This window comes from Muntiacus reevesi, chromosome 15, assembly GCF_963930625.1.
Source record: "Muntiacus reevesi chromosome 15, mMunRee1.1, whole genome shotgun sequence".
Lineage (NCBI taxonomy): Eukaryota > Metazoa > Chordata > Mammalia > Artiodactyla > Cervidae > Muntiacus > Muntiacus reevesi.
The window spans coordinates 55,445,421-55,469,654 of NC_089263.1; the positions used below are offsets into that span (position 1 = coordinate 55,445,421).

Consider the following 24,234-nt stretch of genomic DNA (forward strand, 5'->3'; position numbering starts at 1 on the left):
AGTATTATATTGATATTACTCAATGTATCCGTCGTCCCCCTCTTCCCCTTCAACCACACTTGTCACCAGTAGCAATGACAGTGATTTATTACAAGAGGGGAACCTGGGGAGGATTAGGGGGGGCCCTCCCACCCCTTTCTGTGGGGTCTGGGTGCCTGAGTCAGACGCAGCTGTGGCTCCTGGGAGTGCACCCTTAGGTCGGATTCACAACCTTGCCCAGGAAGAGGCTGCTCCACGTGAAGTCGTCGAAGATCATGATGATGAAGGGCCGGTTGAAGCGGAGGGCGAGCGGCTCGGGTGCTGCGCTCAGGCTGAGCCGGGTCGGGGCGGCCGCCTCTAAGCCCTTCTCATCGACCTGCAGCGAGGCCTTATGGACCACCTGGAGGGAACAGACCGGCGTGGAGGATGAGCCCCTGCTGCGTGGGCGGAACTTTCCAGGCTCTATCGCTTCAGCTCCTCCCACCCTCTGTTTTCTGGACTGCGAAACTGAGGCTCAGAGAAGGGCGCTTACTGATTCCTCATCTATGTGGCAGCCCCCGGACTAGCGCTGGAAACTGTCCACCTCCCGGACCCAGGTCACACCTAGACTGCCTCCCTAGAAAACCAGCAGGTGGAGCCCACCAACGGAGATAAAAGGACTTGGGGCTGAAACTGGACTTCAGCATCCATAGTTGGGCGTCCCTTACTGGGTCCTGGGCTGGTGGACGGAGACCTGATTCCCTCTTCACTCTGCCAGTAAATAGAAGGGTTCGATTTATGCAAAAGGCTAGTACCCACTCTGTAGGAGAAAGGGTCATCTGTGACTTCTTAAACATCCCTAGCTATAATCAAAATTAGAAGATATTCTCAAGCCAGTAAAACTGTTGAGTGGCTTGTATCAAAACCCTTGGACAGATCAGAACTGGCTGATTAAATAACACCACCTATGAGATAGGACGGCTTCCTTGGTGGCTCAGTGGTAAAGAATCTGCCTGCCCAATGCAGGAAATGCAGGTTTGATCCCTGGGTGGGGAAGAGTCCCTGGAGAAGAAAATGGCAATCCACTCCAGTATTTTTGCTGGGGAAATCCCATGGACAAAGGAGCCTAGAGGGCTCCATGGGGTTGCAAGGAGTCAGACATAACTTAGCAACTAAACAACCACCACAAAGGGACAGGACTCCCATGGATGGAGCAGCTGGGAATCCGAGGCTCAGAGCACTCTGTAAATAGGCCCGCATGGCTAGGGGGAAGCTGAGCTGGGCTAGGAACCCCTGCAGGGTTCCTAGAAATATGTCCTGGAAATATGAGGTTTTGAGTCATATATTAGCCTATTTATTGCTTCTGTGAGCTTGATGACTTATTCACTCTCTCAGAGCCAGAGAGTCCTCCTCTGAGAAACTGGGGTAGCAGCCACCTTGTAAGGAGGGAGCAGTTTGACCCCGTCCTTCACACACAGCCACTGTTGAGCGCATACTGTGTGCCAGGCATCACAATGGTAGAGTCTGTGTGCCTGAGGGCAGGACTGCTGTCACTCTCCTGTTCGCCCCCCCCCTCTTTTTTTTTTCCGTCATCCACAGGACGCTAAGATCCTGCAAGGGCAGGGCCACGTCTGAGGCATCCCTAGTGTCTAGCACCGGTGGGGCCACATAGAACACGCTCAGTAATATTTTCTGGGTGAATGAGTGTCAGAACCTAAGCTGAAGGATGGAGATTCGGTGTGATCTCATGCAGACCCTTCCTTTTGCTAGCAGTCCTGCCGTGACGACTTTGCCTTCCGCAGAGCCCCCTCTGTGTGGCTTGGCAGCACAGGTCGATGCTGGACTGTGCTACTGGTTTGTCCCCAGCTTCCTGGGCGACCTTGGGGAGCTCATGTTCTTGCTGAGCCTCTGTTTAGCCTGTTGTAAACTGGAGGTTTGGAGAAGACCTCTCAGCCTGGGGTCTAGTGACCTGTTCATGGATGGGCTCCGTGTTGCTTATTATTGTTTGTACTGTGAATTTTGGTAGAGGGGGACAGAGGGGCTGTAAAGACCCCTACCTTTGACTCCTTCGGCAGGGCCTCTTGGGTGATGCCTGAGAAATGTGTCCGGTTGCTGAGCAAGTCTGCAATGCCCATGTCCCCCATGATGCCCCCAAGGTCGTAGGCTCCAGAGATGGAGATCTTTGGGATGTACAGGTCCACCTGGCTGCTCGGGTAAGCAGATGGGGTTAGACTTGCCTGGGCTGGGTCTGGCCAGCCAGACTCCCGTTTCCCCTGGGATGCCCCTGCCTCCCTGCTGGACCTGCTCTTTGGGGAGAGGGGAGGGGACAGGGCAGGAGGCAGGATCTGCCTCTCCCTCTAACACACAGGCAGCTTCTTCTTTGGGCCTCTGAATTGCAAGGTCCTTTCTTCTCAGCTCTTTCTTGGAGCTGATTCCATTCAATCCAGCTAAACTCCTGGACTCTGAAGGAAAGAATCCCTAAAGAAGTCCTTGTGGACAAGAGAAATAAAACCAAAAATAAAAAAATGGGATCAAATAAAACATAAGGTTTTGCACAGCAATGGAAATGGTAAGCAAAATGAAAAGACAGCCTATGGAGTGGGAGCAAATATTTGCAAATCATGCTACCAACAAGGGCTTAATTTCCAAAATATACAAACAGCTCATACAACTCAATATCAAAAAACCAAATAACCCAATAAAAAAGATGGGCAGAAGACCTATATAGACATTTTTCCAAAAAAGACATACAGATGGCTAACAGGCACATGAAAAGATGCTCAACTTTGCTAATTATTAGAAATATGCAAATCAAAACCACACTGAGACATCATCTCACACTAGTCAGAATGGCCATCATTTAAAAAGTTTATCAATAATAAGTCTATAAATGCTAGAGAGGGCATGGAGAAAAGGGAACCTTCCTACAGTGTTGGTGGGAATGTAAATTGGTCCAGCCACTGTGGAAAACAGTATGGAGTTTCCTTAAAAAACTAAAAAGTTACCATATGATCCAGCAATCCCACTCCCAGGCACATATCCAGAGGAAATGCTTAATTTGAAAGGATAGATGTACCCCTATGTTCACTGCAGCACTCTTTACAATAGACGGCACAACCTAAGTGTCCTTCAACAGATGAATGGAAAAGAAGATGTGGTATATATATATACAATGGAATATTAGGCAGCCATGAAAAAGAAAGAAATAATGCCATTTGCAGCAGCATGGATGGACCTAGAGAATATCATACTAAGTGAAATCAGTCAAACAGCAAAAGGCAAATATTATATGATATAATTTATATGTGGAATCTAAAATATAATACAAATGAGTTTGTTTATAAGACAGAAAGAGTCTCACAGACATAGAAAACATCGTTACCGAAAGGGAAGGGGTGGGAGGGATAAATTAGGAGCATGGGATTAACAGATACACACTGCCATATATAAATTAGATAAACAACAAGGATTTACTGAGTAGCACAGGTGACTATATTCATTATCTTGTAATAATCTATAGTGGAAAAAAATGATAAAAGGATATATATAACTGAATCACTTTGCTGTACATCTGAAACTAACACAATATTGCATATCAACTGTTCAGTTCAGCTCAATTCAGTTGCTCAGTCGTATCCGACTCTTTGTGACCCCATGAACCGTAGCACGCCAGGCCTCCCTGTCCATCACCAACTCCTGGAGTCCACCCAAACCCATGCCCATCAAGTCGATGATGCCATCCAACCATCTCATCCTGTACTTTAATTTTAAAAAGAAAAAAATGTCCTGTGGTCGCCAAGCAACCCCTGGGAGAAACAGAGGAGGGGAGGGAACAGGCAGCTGGGAGCAGCGGGCCTGGCCCCAGCCATGGTGCGTGGTTTTAGCCAAGTCCCATCCCTGTCTGTGCTTGTCCTCATCTACACCACACGGGGGAGAGAAGATGCCTGAAACCCTGAAGTCAGTGATAGGGCACGCGCTGTCCAGTGGGGAAGGGAAGGCTGGAGAGCTTCTCTACACTGAGCACAAGCCACCCTGGGGAGGCCTGGAGGCTGGCAACCCGGGGAGCTGAGGAGGAATCCAAGGCCAACGAGATGTGGGACTTATCTAGATTAGACAGAGGAAGAAATAGAAGATCTTAACAGAGTCATCACAAGCAAGGAAATCGAAACTGTAATCAGAAATCTTCCAGCAAACAAAAGCCCAGGACCAGATGGCTTCACAGCTGAATTCTACCAAAAATTTAGAGAAGACCTAACACCTATCTTACTCAAACTCTTCCAGAAAATTGCAGAAGAAGGTAAACTTCCAAACTCATTCTATGAGGCCACCATCACCCTAATTCCAAAACCAGACAAAGATGCCACAAAAAAAGAAAACTACAGGCCAATATCACTGATGAACATAGATGCAAAAATCCTTAACAAAATTCTAGCAAACAGAATCCAACAACATATTAAAAAAATCATACACCATGACCAAGTGGGCTTTATCCCAGGAATGCAAGGATTCTTTAATATCCGCAAATCAATCAACGTAATACACCACATTAACAAATTGAAAGATAAAAACCATATGATTATCTCAATAGATGCAGAGAAAGCCTTTGACAAAATTCAACACTCATTTATGATTAAAACTCTCCAGAAAGCAGGAATAGAAGGAACATACCTCAATATAATAAAAGCTATATATGACAAACCCACAGCAAGCATCACCCTCAATGGTGATAAATTGAAAGCATTTCCTCTGAAATCAGGAACAAGACAAGGATGCCCACTCTCACCACTACTATTCAACATAGTGTTGGAAGTTTTGGCCACAGCAATCAGAGCAGAAAAAGACATAAAAGGAATCCAGATAGGAAAAGAAGAAGTGAAACTCTCGCTGTTTGCAGATGACATGATCCTCTACATAGAAAACCCTAAAGACTCTTCCAGAAAATTACTAGAGCTAATCAATGAATATAGTAAAGTTGCAGGATATAAAATTAACACACAGAAATCCCTTGCATTCCTATACACTAACAATGAAAAAACAGAAAGAGAAATTAAGGAAACAATACCATTCACCATTGCAACAAAAAGAATAAAATACTTAGGAGTATATCTACCTAAAGAAACAAAAGACCTATACATAGAAAACTATAAAACACTGATGAAAGAAATCAAAGAGGACACAAACAGATGGAGAAACATACCGTGTTCATGGATTGGAAGAATCAATATTGTCAAAATGGCTATTCTACCCAAAGCAATCTATAGATTCAATGCAATCCCTATCAAGCTACCAACGGTATTTTTCACAGAACTAGAACAAATAATTTCACAATTTGTATGGAAATACAAAAAACCTCGAATAGCCAAAGTAATCTTGAGAAAGAAGAATGGAACTGGAGGAATCAACCTGCCTGACTTCAGACTCTACTACAAAGCCACAGTCATCAAGACAGTATGGTACTGGCACAAAGACAGAAATATAGATCAATGGAACAGAATAGAAAGCCCAGAGATAAATCCACGAACCTATGGTCACCTCATCTTTGACAAAGGAGGCAAGGATATACAATGGAAAAAAGACAATCTCTTTAACAAGTGGTGCTGGGAAAACTGGTCAACCACTTGTAAAAGAATGAAACTAGAACACTTTCTAACACCATACACAAAAATAAACTCAAAATGGATTAAAGATCTAAATGTAAGACCAGAAACTATAAAACTCCTAGAGGAGAACATAGGCAAAACACTCTCCGACATAAATCACAGCAAGATCTTCTATGACCCACCTCCCAGAATATTGGAAATAAAAGCAAAAATAAACAAATGGGACCTAATGAAAATTAAAAGCTTTTGCACAACAAAGGAAACTATAAGTAAGGTGAAAAGACAGCCCTCAGATTGGGAGAAAATAATAACAAATGAGGAAACAGACAAAGGATTAATCTCAAAAATATACAAGCAACTCCTGAAGCTCAATTCCAGAAAAATAAATGACCCAATCAAAAAATGGGCCAAAGAACTAAACAGACATTTCTCCAAAGAAGACATACAGATGGCTAACAAACACATGAAAAGATGCTCAACATCACTCATCATCAGAGAAATGCAAATCAAAACCACAATGAGGTACCATTACACGCCAGTCAGGATGGCTGCTATCCAAAAGTCTACAAGCAATAAATGCTGGAGAGGGTGTGGAGAAAAGGGAACCCTCTTACACTGTTGGTGGGAATGCAAACTAGTACAGCCACTATGGAAAAGAGTGTGGAGATTTCTTAAAAAACTGGAAATAGAACTGCCATATGACCCAGCAATACCACTTCTAGGCATACACACTGAGGAATCCAGATCTGAAAGAGACACGTGCACCCCAATGTTCATCGCAGCACTGTTTATAATAGCCAGGACATGGAAGCAACCTAGATGCCCATCAACAGATGAATGGATAAGGAAGCTGTGGTACATATACACCATGGAATATTACTCAGCCGTTAAAAAGAATTCATTTGAATCAGTTCTAATGAGATGGATGAAACTGGAGCCCATTATACAGAGTGAAGTAAGCCAGAAAGATAAAGAACATTACAGTATACTAACACATATATACGGAATTTAGATAGATGGTGGCGATAACCCTATATGCAAAACAGAAAAAGAGACACAGAAGTACAGAACAGACTTTTGAACTCTGGGGGAGAACGTGAGGGTGGGATGTTTTGAAAGAACAGCATGTATACTATCTATGGTGAAACGGACCACCAGCCCAGGTGGGATACATGAGTCAGGTGCTCGGGCCTGGTGCACTGGGAGGACCCTGAGGAGTCGGGTGGGGAGGGATGTGGGAGGGGGGATCGGGATGGGGAATACGTGTAACTATATGGCTGATTCATGCCAATGTATGACAAAACCCACTGAAATGTTGTAAAGTGATTGGCCTCCAACTAATAAAATAATATTTAAAAAAAAAAAAAAAAAAAATAGATTAGACAGAGCAACAGAAGGTAAGGGAGGCAGACCCATACCAGGCAGCTCCTGGCTCACCTTCCTGACCTCCTTTACCTCGCCTAATCTGTGCAACCTTACAACGTGGAGTCAGCATCTTCAATTTCCAGATTGAGAGACTAAAACTTAAAGAGAGGCGGAGGAATTTCTCCAAAGTCACACCCCTGGGAAGCAGCAGGACTGTGAAGAAACCAGGACTCGTTGCTTTGGAGCCCCATCGCTCCACCCCGAGAGCTGTCCCCATGACCTGCCGGCAGCAAGCAGGTGACAGCCGAGCAAGGGGACCCCGGGGAAGGCTCTCGCGAGAGCACCTCGTGAGTAGGGCCCAGGGGCTTCCAGTGGGAGGTGGGGTATCAGCTGGGCTCTGAAGTCTGCTGGGCTCGGATGCATTGGAGAGCATGGTGGGGAAGGGGCAGTGACGCTGGGAGTGGGGAGGAGTGAGGAGTGGCCACGTGAGTGTGCAGGTGAGGAGCTGTGGGCGACATCATTGGGATAAAGTAGATGCCCAATCACATATGATGTCTAAAGGTGCAAAGTTTTACCTTGAATGTTTATTTTTCAAAAATCTAGAAGAAGATGGCACGTGTTACTGATGAATGCTGTTTTAAGTATTTTAGTTTAGAGATTATTTTTGGAGTAAAGTGAAAGGGTATCCTTTGTCTTATTTTCAACACATCAGGGTTTTGAATTTGAATCACAGAGCATTATCACCACCTGGTGGGGCTATACCTGAATTACAGAGTCCCTTCAAGGGGTGAGGGTGAGGTAGGGATGGGACAGTTGACCAGAAAAACTGGCAAATGGGTCCCTACTATTGACCAAACCTATGTGGCTTCCCCAATGGCTCAAGCAGTAAAGAATCCACTTGCAATGCAGGAGACACGAGTTTGATCCTTGTGTTAGGAAGATCCCCTGGAGGAGGAAATGGCAACCCACTCCAGTATTCTTGGCTGGAAAATCCCATGGACAGAGGAACCTGGCATTCACAGGGTTGCAAAGAGTAGGACATGACTGAGCACATGATGGATGGATGGATAAATGAACCAAACACAGGCTCACATGCACACACCCCGGAGGCAGGGATGGTTGGTCCAAGGACACTAAGAATGCCTTCCAAGGCCCCCATGTGGCTCTGGGGATCTCTCTGGAACACAGAACTGACCACAGCACTCTTACCTGCAGGAGAAACGCCCTAGGCCTTTCTGCCCACTCGTGGAACTGGATTAACCTCTTCAGAAGCACCAGCACTCAGCAGTTCTCCAAGAGGATCATTTATAATAAAAAGAACCCCAAACCATGGAACATAAAGCCTATGTCTATAACAAAGTAGAAGAGCTTCTTTCTAGATTTTTCTGCCTGCAAAATCCTTGGATTACCAGGTTCATCTGAGAGGGATTTGACTTATCCTCTGCTGCTGACGGTACTCGGGTCCTGACCTCCCTGACTTGGCTGGTGGTGTTACCTCTTCCACCTGTGATCCTGGGGTGATTCATGCTGGCTGAACTTCTACTCAGGCTTAAAGCTCAGTTCAAAGTGAAAGCCTTCTGCTCTGCAGCCCCTTCCCCAGTTGCCTAGGGCAGAGTCCAATTTCCCACCCTTCCCCAAGTTTCATACATTATGCCTCTCCTTCCCTCTCTTGCTCTGACAGAGCTTACGTCACTGTACCACTAATAATTCCACTAGAATCTGCTTTCTTGTCTAGAGTACGTCCCTTCTGCTTAGCCTTGTGCATCATACATAGCAGTTGCTTCCCTATGTGGATACTGAATGAATGGATGGATGAATGAATGAATGGTGCCTGGCCCACGAACCTTCTTGAGAGACTCTAGATCCAAGGGCAGCTTCCTTCTACAGCCCCTCTCCCCTTTGAGTCTGCATCCTCTCCCCCACCAGCTCTCATGTTGATTGATTCATGCACAGACAAAAACTCCAATCTCCCAAGAGTGAGGACCTTCTTCTCGAGAATTTCTGCTCCCTCCTTCAAGGTGAGGATCAGGGCTGGACACAAGCTTGACTATAATTTTGATTTCCCTCTAGCTTAGGGGATCCTGGGAAAAATGAGTTTATTATGTACTTATGTCCTTACGTTCTTACTTGTTTACTGATTGGTTGATTGGTGGAAGAAGCGTTAGGTCCCTCAAGTGATTTAACCATTGATAGGTTTTGTGTGTTTCTCTGATAGCTCAGTTGGTAAAGAATCCACCTGCAATGCAGGAGACCCTGGTTCGATTCCTGGGCTGGGAAGATCTGCTGGAGAAGGGATAGGCTACCCACTCTAGTATTCTTGGGCTTCCCTTGTGGCTCAGCTGGTAAAGAATCCACCTGCAATGTGGGAGGACTGGGTTCAATCCCTGGTTGGGAAGATCCCCTAGAGAAGGGAAAGGCTGCCCACTTCAGTATTCTGGCCTGGAGAATTCTATGGATTGTACAGTCCATGGGGTCACAAAGAGTCGGACACAACCGAGGGACTTCCACTTTCAGGCTTTGCGTTGGTTCCAGGGTGGGTACCGTGGTCAGTTTCATTATGTGTTTTTATGGTCTCTCAGGAATCTTTAGCAGTGTTGGTGGCAGGTAGGCAAGATAATAGAATGGATCAGTGTGGGCTGGTGAACTCAGTTTAAGAAAAAGATCAAAGATGTGATAACACAGGGGGTGGCTATCTACTTTCTGGTTAAGAAGGACCTCCCTTTGTGGAATGCCCCAGAGCATCCCTGTGTCAATCAACAGGTGGATAAACAATTGTGACTTCTAGGTCAGAGAACCCAGCACACAGGGAAACAATAAGCCCTGGAGGGCAAGTCTAGGGGTAGAAGGATAGCTAGATGGATCCTTTTTCTACTCACCCCACTTTCTGGGAACTGCAGAAACTCAGTTGGCTAAGGGCTTACCTGATGGTTAGGGACTTAGACCACCTCTGAATGGTGTCCCGGCTCAGCGCGGTGATGACCGAGTCCATCTTCCCCTTGACTGGGAGCACGAAGAAGACAGTCTCGTTGCCCGTATAGTCCAGCTGTACCAGCTGGCAGGGGAGCACCGAGTCGTTCAGGTACTTGACGGTGTTTGACTGGAACATCATGGGCACCTTCACTGTGGTCATTTCGTTCACGTAGAAGTTCTCTTCTCTGGTGCTTTCCAGGTCGAAGGAGTGTGCCCATATGCCTGGGGAGAGGGGCAAAGGGGAGGGGAGAAAACAGGCCTGTGAGAGCAGGAGGAAAACACAGCTTGGGTGGCATCAGAGCACCAGGTTTGACCAAGCAGGTTACGCAGTGGCCTCCTCAATCTGGAAGGTCCTCACCAGGGCTGCTGGAATTTTGTGCTAGGATGTGAAATTCCCAGAAGGGTAAAGCCTGTGCCATCCTCCTCTGGGATCACTGAGGATTAGTATGCTTTCTGAGACTGATTTCTAAAAATGGAAGGAGAGAGAAAACAGAGGATGCCAGTCCTGGAATTTGGGAATAGGATTCAGTATACTAGACTTTGGATCGAGTGGATCTTGGATTGGAGGGCTCTGGAAGTAGTGCTGGGGGAACTGATGAACCATTTCATCCTCAGCCCCTGATGCCCTGGCCACAGAAGCACAGCAGGCAGCCTGGTCACCCACTTTCCTGCAGGAGGCTCCTCCCCTCCTGAGTGGCCCCAAGGGCCACAGCACATTTCCTAGAGACAGGATCAGGGTGAGATGAATCCTTCAAGGCCTCAGACTCCCATCCCCACCTGGACTCACATCCCCTTCACCACATTCCACAATAGCATCATGCAATCTGTTTGTTCCTCTTGTGATGGGGAACTGACTACTGTAATTGATGGGACTTTCCACTACTGGTCAATACTGATGGGAAGGAAGTTGCTCCTTGTGAAAATCACTCAGTCATGTCTGACTCTTTGCAACCCCATGGACTGTAGCCCACCAGGCTTCTCTGTTCATGGAATTCCCCAGGCAAGAATACAGGAGAGGGTAATCGTTCCCTTTTCCAGAGGATCTTCCTAACCCAGGGATTGAAGCCAGGTCTCCCACATCGCAGGTGGATTCTTTATATCTGAGCCACCGAAATTGCTCCTTAGATGAAACCAAAGCCTGCCTGATGGTAATGCCTGCCTGCTGAGCCTGTTCAGCCCTTGAGTTTATTCCAAACAACTCAAGTCCTCTTGGAGATGACAGATTTTTGGATATTTAGACATGGGTTGAGTCTCACCAGGGCCTCTTTGGCTCTAGGCTGTCTCCCCAGGTCTGGAGATGAATGAGGACCCTGAGACCAGCAGACCCCAAGTGTTCTGGCTGCCCTTGACCTCCAACCCAGAGACCCTTGTGAGGTCACTGTTTGCCAACTGAGGCTGCCTGAAGGTGGCCAGACCATATCTCCAAGCAGACCATTCTCCAGCCATCCACCCGTGGGATCTCTGGACCATGAGGCCAAAACTCTTGGTTCTGAGCCAGCCTCAAAACCCTGGAAGGACTTCTAAGGGAGATGACAGGCAGAAGCCAGAGGATGCAGGGTAAAGAGCAATGGATGCAGATCCTGGAGACTCAGGGACCGTGCCTGGTCCGTCTCTCACGACTGAGGCTGTCTCGCAGCACGTGAGACAGTTTATGGGCTCTCAAGCCATCCTCTGGGCTTCTCTGGTGACTCAGTAGTAAAGAATCTGCCTGCCAGTGCCGGAGACATGGGTGTGATCTCTGGGTCCAGAAGGTCCCCTGGAGAGAGAAATGGCAACCCACTCCAGTATTCTTGCCTGGGAAATCCCATGGACAGAGCAGCCTGGTGGGCTACAGTCCATGGGCTCACAAGAGTCAGATATGACTTCGTGACTAAACAAAAACAAAGGAAGTGTGGACTCCTCAGAATTAAAGGGGTGTGTTTGTGGCCAAGGGCTCCAATTCACAGCCAAAAAAATGTGGATGAGGTATTTTTTAGTGCTAGGTTTTCATCCTTAAAAGTTTGCTATGTGTTTTTTATTGAGTATTTCTTTTCTAGAGGCAAGTGTATCATGTATCCAGCTTGGTGGAAAACCAAATACAGAATGCCATATAACCTCTACTTTAAGGGATTTTTTTTCTTGAAAATTCATAAGAATTTATGAAGGGAAATTGGAGACAGCAAGGACGAGTCCCTGGAAGATCTTTCAACAATATTTCTAATGTTCTCCAAAAAAGAGCTGTTAAGACAGTTTACTAAGTAAGGAAAACAGCAGGGACACTGTCCATGTCCTAAGTTTAGTGATGAGAGCCACACCATTCTTCATTTCTGTGATTATCCTGGCTTGCTGGAAACAGTTCAGAGTATCTCACAGCTTAAACAGGGGCTTGTAATTATCTTTGCTTTATTGTAGCAAATCTGTGTACAATCAAGCAGCCCACACTCCTGCCAATGTCTGCTCTTCTTTCACATGTTCAAACTCTTTCTGATTTTATTACCAGGAACTATTATTTCTTATCAACTCAGCCTCATTTTGGTCATGAGAATGCTTAGAAATCGTGAGAGCAAAGCCCTGTGTCAAATGATACCTTGTCAGCTCCTGTCCTGCCAGCCGTCTCTCAGTCTCCCCTTAGGCTCAAGAGGGGCCTCTCTCTACTGGTGTTGCAGAACCTCTAGGCAACCACTACCGAGATTCTTCCATGTGCCAAGCACTATGCAAAGGCACTAGGGTGCCCAAAGAGATGAGGATGCCGTGCACAAGAGTGCACAGTCTAGTGGGAGACATGGCCTGGAGAATTCATGGGATCATCCAGAAACATTTCCAGGCAAACATTCTGAGATTCCTTGGTCCTCCCATGGTCAGGTGTAAAGAATACCATCTTTTGATTGGGATTGCAAAAGATCCTGAATAGCCAAAGCCATATTGAGAAAAGAGGAAGTTGGAAGCATCATACCTCCTGATTTCAAACTGTATTATAAAGCTACAGTAATCAGAACTGTATTGTAGAGGCATAAAAACAGTCACATTGACCAATGGAACAGAACTGAAAGCCTAAAATAACCCCTCATATATATAGTCAGCTAATACATGACAAGGGAACCAAGAATACTCAAGGGGAAAAAAATAATCTCTTCAATAAATGGATCTGAGAAAAGGATATTCACATACAAAAGAATGAAATTGAACACCTATCTTACATCATTCGTAAAAATTAACTTGAAATGTGTTAAAGAGTTAAACAGAAGACCTGAAACCATAAAACTCTTAGAAGAAAATTTAGGGGAAAAGAAGATTTTTGGCATTAATCTTAGCTATGATTTTTTTTTGATAAGATAGCAAAAGCACAAGCAACAGAGGGAAAAATAAACCAATGGGATCACATCAAACCAAAAAGCTTCTGCATAGCAAATATAGTCAACAAAGTAAAAAGGCAACCTACAGAATGAAATTAAATATTTGCAAAACATATATTAGATAATGGGAGTAATATCCAAAAAAATGTAAGAAATGCATCCAACTCTGTATCAAAAGAAGCCTCAAATAATCAAATTTAAAACAGAACAGAGGATTTGAATTGATATTTTTTCCCCAAAGAAGATAAAATACAAATGGCCCATGGAAGAAACCTAGATGTCCATCAGCAGATGAATGGATAAGAAAGCTGTGGTATATATACACAATGGAATATCACTCAGTCATTAAAAAGAATGCATTTGAATCTTTTCTAATGAGGTGGATGAAACTGGAGCCTATTATACAGAGTGAAGTAAGTCAGAAAGAAAAACACCAATACAGTATGCTCAGTCACTTCGGTTGTGTCCGACTCTGCGTGAACCCTGGCTCCTCTGTCCATGGGCTTCTCCAGGCAAGAATACTGGAGTGGGTTGCCATTTCCTCCTCCCCAATACAGTATGCTAACACATATATATGGAATTTAGAAAAGATGGTAACGATGACCCTATACGTGAGACAGCAAAGGAGATACAGATGTAAAGGACAGTCTTTTGGACTCTGTGGGAGAAGGCGAGGGTAGGATGATTTGAGAGAATAGCATTGAAACGTGTATATTATCATATGTGAAACGGATTGCCAGTCCAGGTTTGATGCATGAGACAGGGTGCTCAGGGCTGGTGCACTGGGATGACCCTGAGGGATGGGATGGGGAGGGAAGTGGGAGCGGGGTTCAGGATGGGGAACACATGTACAACCATGGCTGATTCATGTCAATGTACGGCAAAAACCACTACAATATTGTAAAGTAATTAGCCTCCAATTAAAATAAATAAATTAATAATAAAAAATACAAATGGCCCATAAACACAAGGAAATGTGCTTAACACCACTAATCAGGGAAACGCAAATCAAAATCACAATGAAATAACTGCATCACACCTGTCAGAATGACTATTATTAAAAAGAAAACAAGTGCTGGTGAGGATGTGGGGAAAAGGATGTGGGGAACCCTCGCTCCTTGTTGGTGGGAATGTAAATTGGTGCAGCAGTTATGGAAAACAGTATGGAGGTTCCTCAAAAAATTAAAACTAGAACTACTGCATGATCCAGAAACTCCATTTCTAGGAATTATCAGAAGGAAATGAACCCACTATATTGAAGAGATACCTGCACTCCCATGTTCACTGAAGCATTATTCACATTAGCCATGTTTCCAAGATATGGAAACAATTTAAGTGTCCATTGATAAATGAACGAATAAAGAAAAGTGCTTTTATATTCACACACACACACACACATTGATTGGAATATTATTCAGCCCTTAAAAGAAGGAAATGTTGCCATTTGTGACAGCATGGATGAATCTTGAAGGCATTATGCTAAGTGAAATAAACCAGACAGACAAAGACAAATACTGTATGCTGTCACTTATATGTGGAATCTAAAAACATAGAACTTATAGAAAAGGGAATAGAATGATGGGAGAAATGGGTGAAGGTGGTCAAAGGTACAAACTTCCAGTTACAAAATGAGTAAGTTTCAGGAATCTAATGGACAGCATGGTGACCGTAGTTAAAACACCATAGGGGCTTCCCTGGTGGCTCAGATGGTAAAGAATCTGCCTGCGATGCGGGAGACCTAGGTGTGATCCCTGGGTCGGGAAGATCCCCTGGAGAAGGGAATGGCAACCCACTCCAGTATTCTTGCCTGGAGAATCCGATGGGCAGATGTGCCTGACGGGCTACAGTCCACGGGGTTACAGTCATACATGACTGAGTGACTAACACACTAACATAAACTTAAAAGTTGCTAAGAGAGCAGACGTTAAAATTCTCCAAACACACACACAAGTAACTAGCCTAAAATTTGTGCTGTTTAAGCTACCAAAGTTTAGTATATCCCCAAACTGCCTGTTCATAAAAATGATTGGGGGAGGCGGGCCTTGTTAAAAATACAAATTCTAGAACATTCTGGCTGCAGTTTTGCTCTAGTAGATCTGGCATGGACACTGGGATCTGTCATTTTAACAGGCCTTCATGGTGATTTTTATGGACAGGCACTTTGGAAAATCTTGCTCCAAGTTGGTGAGGAGTGGCTACGGTTTGACTGAGAGGGGTCTTGTTCAGAGCTGGCTTGGGAAGCGTTTAAAAGGCTGGCTGGAAGTTCTTGAGAGTGTGGGCTGTTTGTCTGGTTCTTTTTATTTTTTATTTTTTTTACTAGTTGGAGGCTAATTACTTTACAATATTGTAGTGGGTTTTGTCATACATTGACATGAATCAGCCATGGAGTTGTCTGTCTGGTTCTGGGCTGGATTTCCAGCCCCTGACCACGTGCCTGACTGTCAGTCAGAACTTGGCCAATATCTGTGGACCACGAGGCACTCAGAAGGTTCATGGTTACATGTGTGGGCCTTGAACCAACCTGCAAGAGCGTGGGCAAACTGTTCTTCTGAGTGTCATTTTGATCCTTGGTGAGGATGATATAATTCACTTTTCTAATAGGATCATGGTGAAGGTGGAGACCCTTCAGACATGCATGTGCTTTGTAAGATCAAAGACTTTGCCTAAGAGTACGCTCTGGGTTTTGATGGCTTTAAGTGAATGGGATGGGTGAGGGGTACCTTTAAAAAAGATGTAGTTGACCAGGATGAGCATGGCTGAGCTATCTGACTCCGAGAACAAGTCCGCAATTTTCCCTTGCGTCTTATTCTTGATATACTCGTTGATTTGTCTGCTGGCTCCTGACCAGTCCTGAAAATCTGTGGTCAAGGCCTCCAGCTCATAGTAATGCTTGGTGTCTGCTGAGAATGACTCCAGAAGCTCCAGGCTGTGGTCAAGGAACAACGCATTGCCCATGGTCATTTCCAAGGTGGCGTCTGACTCCCTGAGGAGGTGGTGGAGATGCCGGAAGGCCCGGTGGATCTCAGCTTCGGACATCTCAGTGAGGTTGAAGCCCAGGCCTTGGAGAAGCTGCTCCCGTGTGTAGCCTCTGGCGCCCAGGGACAGCATAGCTAAGGCCATGGAGATGCTCACAGGGGAGATGAAGACATTCTTGCCTGGAGCTGAGGCCACTAAGTGCTTATACAGGGTAAAGGCAAAGTCAACATTGTTTGGAGCCAAGTCCCGGTGAGGGTTCCTTGTGCTCACGTCAGTGCCAGAGCCCTTAGCCTGGACGGTCCAGAGCCCACTGGTAGACAGCCAGAGGAGACAGGTGCACAGGGTGGGCAGCATTGTCAAGGATGCCAGGTCCTGCAAAATCAGAAATGCTCATTAGACGATGTGGGTCCTCCGAGGCAGTGGGGCATGGTGAGCAGTAGGCAGAAGCCCCAGTGAAGACCCCACTCAAGTTCCAATTTCTTCTTCTACATTGGCTGTGTGACCTGGGGCAAGTCAGAACTCTGAGCCTCAATTTCCTCACCTGAAAGTATGAATTGCACCTGCTATGATTTTAAAATACCAAAACAGGTGCCCAAAATATTGCTTCACCAACAAAGTGTAAAGGATTATTTTGATTTTAGGTAGGCAGAATAGATGCTCAGAAAGGTTAAATACCCATTCAGTTAATACATTCAAAGTACCGAAAGAAAAAAAAAAACAAAAAAAACTATCAACCAAGAATACTCTATTAGTCAAAACTGTCCTTCAAAAGTGAGGAAGAACTAAGACATTTCCAGATAAACAAAAGCTGAGGGAGCTTATTATCACTAGACCTCTCCAATGAGAAATGCTAGAGAGTGTACTTCTGGTTACAGTGAAAGAACACCAGAAAGTAAGTAGATTCTGTAAGAAGAAGTAAAGATCTCTGCAAAAGGTAAACATATGAGCAAGAAAAACTAGTATGATTTTGACTTGTAATTCCACTTGTTTATATTTTCCATATGATTTAAAAGAGTGATGCATAAAATATAATTATTCATGTATCTTTTTGGACACACAATGAATAAAGATGTAATTTGTGACTTATATAACCGAAAGGATATGGGAATGGAACTATATAAGGGCAGTTTTGTATGTTATTGAAGATGTAATTTCCATTAAAACCTGAAAAGAAATAGTTTTAGAGTGTGCACAGAGAGGGGCTTCCCTGGTTGCTCAGCTGGTAAAGAATATGCCTGCAATGCAGGAAACTCCAGTTCGATTTCTAGGTCAGGAAGATCTTCTGAAGGGATATGCTACCCATTTGAGTATTCTTGGGCTTTCCTGGTAGCTCAGATGGTAAAGAATCTGTCTGCAATGCAGGAGACCTGGGTTCAATCTCTGGGTTGGGAAGATCCCCTGGAGGAGGGCATGGCAACCCACACTAGTATTCTTGCCTGAAGGATTCCATGGACAGAAGAACCTGGCAGGATACAGTCCATAGGGTCACAAGGAGTCGGACATGACTGAGCACACACATGCACAGAGGAAAGTGAGAAGGGAATTCAAATCCTTCCTTTTATTAAAGAATATATATCTTCCTATGTAATCCAGAAGATCGACTAAACACACACACATAAATATTAGTAATGCAGGAAATAAAGAACAAAAAAGTTACAAGGCATATAGAAAACAAGTAGGAAAATGACCGAGTAGTTCCTCCATATGAGTAATTAATATAAATGGACACAATTCTCCAGTCAAAAGGCAGAGATAGACAGAATGGATTAAAAAAAAAGAAACAGCTATATGCTCACTTCAAAAGATTCACTTGAGATCCAAAGGCACATATATGAAAATGAAAGAATTGAAAAAGATATTCCATGTAAATAGGCACCAAAAGAGAGTACAGCCAGCAGAAGAAGGGAAACAATAAAAATTAGAGCACAGATAAATTAATAGAAGTTAAAGAAAGTCAATGAAGCCAAAATATAATATTATATAGTATTATAACAATATATTAGGATATAATTATAATAAAATCTAATCTTCAAAAATATTAACAAAATTGATAAGCCTTTAACTAGATTAAGTAAGATAAAGAGAGAGAAGTCTCAGATTACCAAAAGCAGAAATGAAAATAGGAGCATTATTACTTATTAGTTCAGTTCAGTTCAGTTGCTCAGTTGTATCTGACTCTTTGTGACCCCATGGATTGCAGCACACCAGGCTTCCCTGCCTATCACCAGCTCCTGGAGTTTACTCAAACTCATATCCATTGAGTCAGTGATGTCATCCAATCATCTCATCCTCTGTCCCCTTCTCCTCCTGCCTTCAATCTTTCCTAGCATCAGGGTCTTTTCAAATGAGTCAGTTCGTCGCATCAGGTGGCCAAAGTATTAGAGTTTCAGCTTCAGCATCAGTTCTTCCAGTGAATTTTCAGGACTGATTTCCTTTAGGATGGACTGGTTGGATCTCCTTGCTGTCCAAGGGACTCTCAAGAGTCTTCTCCAACATCACAGTTCAAAAGCATCAATTCTTCGGTGCTCAGCTTTCTTCACAGTCCAACTCTCACATCCATACATGACTATTGGAAAAATCGTAGCTTTGATTAGATGGACCTTGGTTGGCAAAGTAATGTCTCTGCTTTTTATTATGCTGTCTAGGTTGATCATAGCTTTTCTTACAAGGAGCAAGCATCTTTTAATTTCATGGCTGCAGTCACCATCTGCAGTGATTTTGGAGTCCAAGAAAATAAAGTCTGTCACTGTTTCCACTGTTTCCCCACCTGTTTGCCATGAAGTGATGGGACTGGATGCCATGATCTTAGTTTTCGGAATGTTGAGTTTTAGGTCAACTTTTCCACTCATTTCCTCTTTCACTTTCATCAAGAGGCTCTTAGTCCTTCTTCACTTTCTGCCATAGGTGTGGTGTCATCTGCATATCTGAGGCTTTTGATATTTCTCCTGGCAATCTTGATTCCAGCTTGTGCTTTATCCAGCCTGGCATTTCTCTTGATGTTCTCTGCATATAAGTTAAATAAGCAGGGTGACAACATACAGCCTTGATGGACTCCTTTCCCAATTTGGAACCATTCTGCTGCTCCATGTCTAGTTCTAACTGTTGCTTCTTGACCTGCACACAGATTTCTCAAGAGGCAGGTCAGGTGGTCTGGTATTGCTATCTCTTGAAGACTTTTCCAGAGTTTGTTTTGATCCACACAGTCAAAGGCTCTGTCTCCCACCCTGCGGCAGGCCACTGCCGACCCACACCTCTGCCAGAGACTCCTGGACGCTCACAGGCAAGCCTGGGTCAGCCTTTTGGGGGTCACTGCTCCTTTCTCCTGGGTCCTGATGTGCACAAGGTTTTGTGTGTGCCCTCCGAGAGTCTGTTTCCCCAGTCCTGTGCATGTTTTGGCGGCTCTGTGGTGGGGTTGACGGCGACCTCCTCCAAGAGGGCTTATGCCACACCCAGGGCTACTGCACCCGGAGCCCCGGCCCCTGCGGGGGCCACTGCTGACCCGCGCCTCCGCAGGAGACCCTCAGACACAGTTCTGTCTCGGTCCCTGCGGGGCCCCTGGGTCCCGGGGAGCGCAAGGCTTGTTACTACCCACACCACGGAAGTTTTTTTTTTAATTATGAGAATACTATGAAAAAATTGGAAGTTACACACCAAAAAATTCAATAACCTAGATGGAATGGAAAATTCATAGAAACACAAAACATGCCAAAATTAAACCACAAAGAAACAGAAAATCTAAATAGACCTATAAGTAGTCAGGAAATTGAATAATTATTTGAACATCTCCCAACAAAGAAAAATCCGGATTACATAGCTTCAGTTTTGAATTCTACCAAACATTTAAAGAAGAATTTGCACAAATTCTCCTCAAACTTTTCCAGAATAACTGAATAGGGAACTGAATAGTTTCCAGAATAACCGAGGAGGGAACACTTCCTAACTCATTCATTGCCCTAATGCCAAAGGCAGACAAAGACACCATAAGAGAAGGAAACTACAGACAAATATTGTTTATGAACATTGATGCAAAAACCCTCAACGAAATGCTAGCAAATAGCATTTGGCAGCGTAGTAGGAGGATTTTACATGATGTCAAAGTGGGATTTATTCCTGGAATGCAAGATCAGAATGGCCATCATCAAGAAATCTACAAGCAATAAATGCTGGCGAGGGTGTGGAGAAAAGGGTTGGTGGGAATGTAAATTGGTCCAGACTCTATGGAGAACAATATGGAGATTCCTTACAAAATTAAAAATAGGGCTCCCATACGATCCAGAAATCCCATTCCTGACCATGTATCCAGAGAAAACCATGATTCAAAAACATGTATACCCCAACATTCACTGAAGCACTATTTACAGTAGTCAGGACACGTCCTTTGACAGAGGAATGGATAACGATGTGGTCCATATGTACAATGGGATACCACTCAGCCATGAAAAGAATGAAATAATGCCATTTGCTTCAACACGGATGGACCAACAGATTGCCATACTGAGTGAAGTAAATCAGACACAGACAAACATCATATGATATTCCTTATATATGGAATCTTAAAAAAATGGTACAAATGGACTTATATAGGGTCACAGATACAGAAAACACACTTATGGTTACCTGGGGGGGAAGTGAGGGAGAAGGGATAATTGGGGAGATTGGGATTAATATACAGACACTACTATTATAAAACAGCTAGCTAAGAAGACCTACTTTATAGCACAGGAAACTACTCAATACTTCATAGTGAAGCACGTGGGAAAAGAAGCTAGAAAAAGAGTGGATACTTGTGTATGTATAACTGATTCACTTTGCTGTACGGCAGAAATCAACGCACCATTGTAAATCAACTATACTCCATCAAAAATTTAAAATAATTAAAAAGTAAAGGGTATAATAATGATGAACAACCAGATAAAGAGAGTGGGGCAAGGTCTAGAGGGGTCTTAAGCACAGGGGCTCTTGTCCCTGTGGCTTGTATGTATACCACCCTCTCGCCACGTGCCTTCAGAAGCTCTCTGAACCCCACACCTTTGGCATGCTTATGGAGGCTTCATCACATAGGCAGAATTGATCATGAACTGAATCTCCAACCCCTCACCCTTTCCTGCAGGATGGGGCTGAATGTTCCAAGTCCCAGTCATGACTTGGTCTTTCAGGTGACCAGCCCCCATCCTGAGACCATCCAGGAGGTCACCCAGCATCTCCTCATTAAAGCAAAGGACACTGCTGTCACCCAGGAAATGCCAAGGGGTTTTGGAGCTCTGCCTCAGGAAGCAGGGTCAAAGACCAAATATTCGAACAAAAGATGCTTTTAGCGTTCTTATCACTTGGGGAATTACAAGGGTTTTTGGAACTTGGTGCTAGGTACCAGGGGCAGAGATCAGGATGTCTCCTGCATTGCAGGCAGATTCTTTACTGACTGAGCCACATGAGAGCCTTCCAACAGTCAAGTTCATAGAAATCGAAGGTAGGTTAGTAGTTAACAGAACTGGGGGTGGGGAGTGGGGAGTGGGGACATGGAGAGTTAGGGTTTAATGTGTAGAGTTTCAGTTTGTGATGATGAAAAAGTCCTGCAAATGGATGGTGGTGATGGTTACAGAACAATGTGAAAGTCCCTGATACCAGAGAACTGTACACTTAAACCTGGTGGAAAGGCTCAATCTTTATATATCTTACCACAATAAAAATTAATTATAAGCCATTAAAAATGTTTGATGATTCCAAAAAATACAGCCAAGGTCAGAATCAGTAAGCAGACACTCTGTCTGCAAGGCCAGTGGTCCCAACCCCTGTGCTTTATGGAATGCCCCCCTATTCCTATAAAGGAAGGATGCTTATAGGAGAAGCAGACCCCCCTGCACCACCCCACCTACAGGACTAGCTATACTGGGAGCGGACTGGGAACCCACAGTGAAACCAGTCCCCCAAGAGAATGTGGGTACTCTGAGGGTGGGAGTCACTAGTCTGCTCCGGAACACACCCCGAGGCCCTTTCCTGGCCCACTGCAAACCCAGAGCTTCACAAGAACCTCTCTCTGAGACCCCCTCAACCTGCCTGTCTCCCTCCACGTGGTGGAAATACAACTCCTGTTCCTGGCTTCTTGGCTTTGATAAGAGCCTCGCCCCCTCCCTGTCCGGTTGCCTGGCTTATAGACAATCTCTATTTTCCTGGGTTTCACGGCAGACCAAGTCAGATGGAGATCTCAGCACTATCTCTATGACCCAGGTGACCTGGGTTCACTGTTTAAATTCTGCCTGTTTCCTTGATATAAAATAGAGTTGACAACAACACCTACCCCTGGCCTGGCCCATTTGACCGTCTACGTGTCTGGGGTCTGTCCTCTTCTTCAGTTCTAGGACACAGCCCAAGGTTGGGACTTGGCATCCCTCCCAGTTGCCCCTCCTCCCCCACCTGATCTCCATGCCTCCTGCTCACCTCCTGCCAACCTGTCTTTCCTCTGCAGCCAGGGCATGTTTCCAGAATCAAGTGGATGGGCCAGTCTCCTGCAGAAAAGCTGTCAGGGACTCCCGTTGCTCCCAGGCAAGGCTGATCCTCACTCACGTTGCCCAGAGAGCCCTGCCTCACCCCCAACCCCAAATCTGGCCTCTTGAAATCTCACAGCAACACTGTGTCTCTTGGGGTGTCCTCCCAGCACGTACCAGACTTTCATCCCTCTACCTGGGTCACGCCAGGGAGGTCATCCCATTCTCCAATGTTTGCAAAGCCCGGCTCTGGCCTGAGAACTGGAGACAGAGACAGGCCAGATCCAGTCCTGCCCCATGTGGCTCCACTCGCTGCCGTCTGTTGGCCTGACCCCTCCCTGGATCACTCCCTCACCTCCTCCAGGAAGCCCTCCTCTGTGCTTCTCTCTGTCACTGCCCCGTCAGACTGTAGTGAGACCTTTGCTTCAGCCCTGGCTATCTCCATGCTAGTCTTTGGCTCCTTCTTGGGCAAGGACCCGATGCGGTTCACAGCCTGGAATGGGGTGGGCTTGCCCCCAGTAGAAGTTCTTCTCTCTTTCCTTCTCTTCCTGCTGTCTCAGCTTTCACACCTCATTCCCTCCTGTGCTAATCCCCCCCTGTGCTAATCCTCCAAGATGGGGGTTAAAACTCTACCCACCTCACAAGACTGTTGTGAATATCAGCTACAGCTGTTAACAGTGCTTTCTTTAACGACCTCACTTCCTGGGTCAGCCTGGGTCCATTGTACAGATGAGAAAACTGAGGCCCAGGGAGTGAGAGCTGAAACTCCAAGCCCAGCCATCTGACTGCACAGCTTGTGTTCTGCCTTTCTTTAGAGTGAAAACCCAGCAACGTAAAAGTGCAGAGTAGCAATATTATCCCTGGATTTCATTTCGTGTATGTCCTCCTTGTCCCTCATTTTTGAAGTCACACACGCAGTACACACCCACTGTGCTCTCTGTTTTTCTAGATGCTCTGTACAAGCCAGGCACAGAGCTAGGCCCTGTGCATTTAAACCTCGGCCCGTGTGCAGTGATGCTGGCAGTTCCATCTGTCTGCAGGATCCTTGCCCCAGGTCATCCGGGGAGGTGTGTGCAGCGCCGGAGGGTATAGTCTGTGCTGGGTCACCTGGGCACTGCTGTCCCCTGCCCGTGTCCCCTAGCAGGGGCGCTCCGTTGTGTGGTCCATCCCAGCTCTCAGACTCGGTCTCAGAGGCTGTTAATGGCTGTCTGGCTGGCCTTAGGGGCAGCGTGTGATATCTGGGAATGGCTCTTAATTCCGTGTCAACTCCTGCAAGACAGGAGCCCAGGAAAAATCAAAACCCCTGTGGGTGACCCACAGATTCTGGAAAACCCTCTCTAGGGGGGTCTCCTGTCACTGTTGGTTGCCCTAAGGCTCCATGCCCCGTTTTAAAAAAAAAAAAAAAATTCAAGTAAGCAAGACGCAGTCACGGCTTGGTTCTGGGAGGCCGGGCAGCTGTTACTCACGGTCTGCAGTAGGCTCAGGCTGCAACTGCTGGCTTGGTCCTGCTGTCCTGGATCATGTCATATGTACAGTAAGCCAGCGGGGCTG

The 24,234-nt window shown here is 45.3% G+C and overlaps 1 protein-coding gene across 2 annotated transcripts; it reads right to left on the reverse strand.

Moving 5' to 3' along the window:
* On the reverse strand, positions 1-24,229 carry SERPINA6 (serpin family A member 6). 2 transcript variants are annotated; one of them, XM_065906677.1, is made up of 6 exons: positions 24,150-24,229; positions 15,946-16,573; positions 9,845-10,115; positions 2,260-2,447; positions 2,016-2,163; positions 190-379 (listed from the first exon to the last, which is right to left on the reverse strand). In XM_065906677.1, the coding sequence occupies exons 2-6, from the start codon at positions 16,553-16,555 to the stop codon at positions 337-339; spliced, it is 1,260 nt and encodes a 419-aa protein (XP_065762749.1). In that variant the 5' UTR covers positions 16,556-16,573; positions 24,150-24,229; the 3' UTR covers positions 190-336. The 2 variants fall into 2 exon arrangements, with proteins under 2 accessions (XP_065762750.1, XP_065762749.1); XM_065906678.1 differs by lacking the exon at positions 2,260-2,447 and having other exon boundaries at positions 1-379.
* Between the last annotated feature and the right edge of the window lie 5 nt (positions 24,230-24,234).

What these genes read in the sequence shown, in the direction of transcription:
- SERPINA6 (XM_065906677.1), bottom strand. Translation starts at nt 16,555, where the DNA reads ATGCTGCCCACCCTGTGCACCTGTCTCCTCTGGCTGTCTACCAGTGGG. An exon ending in CCCCTCTCCCCAAAGAGCAG is followed by an intron (nt 2,164 to 2,259) that starts GTCCAGCAGGGA and finishes TTACCCGAGCAG; the next exon opens with CCAGGTGGACCTGTACATCC. An exon ending in CCCTGCCGAAGGAGTCAAAG is followed by an intron (nt 380 to 2,015) that starts GTAGGGGTCTTT and finishes TGTTCCCTCCAG; the next exon opens with GTGGTCCATAAGGCCTCGCT.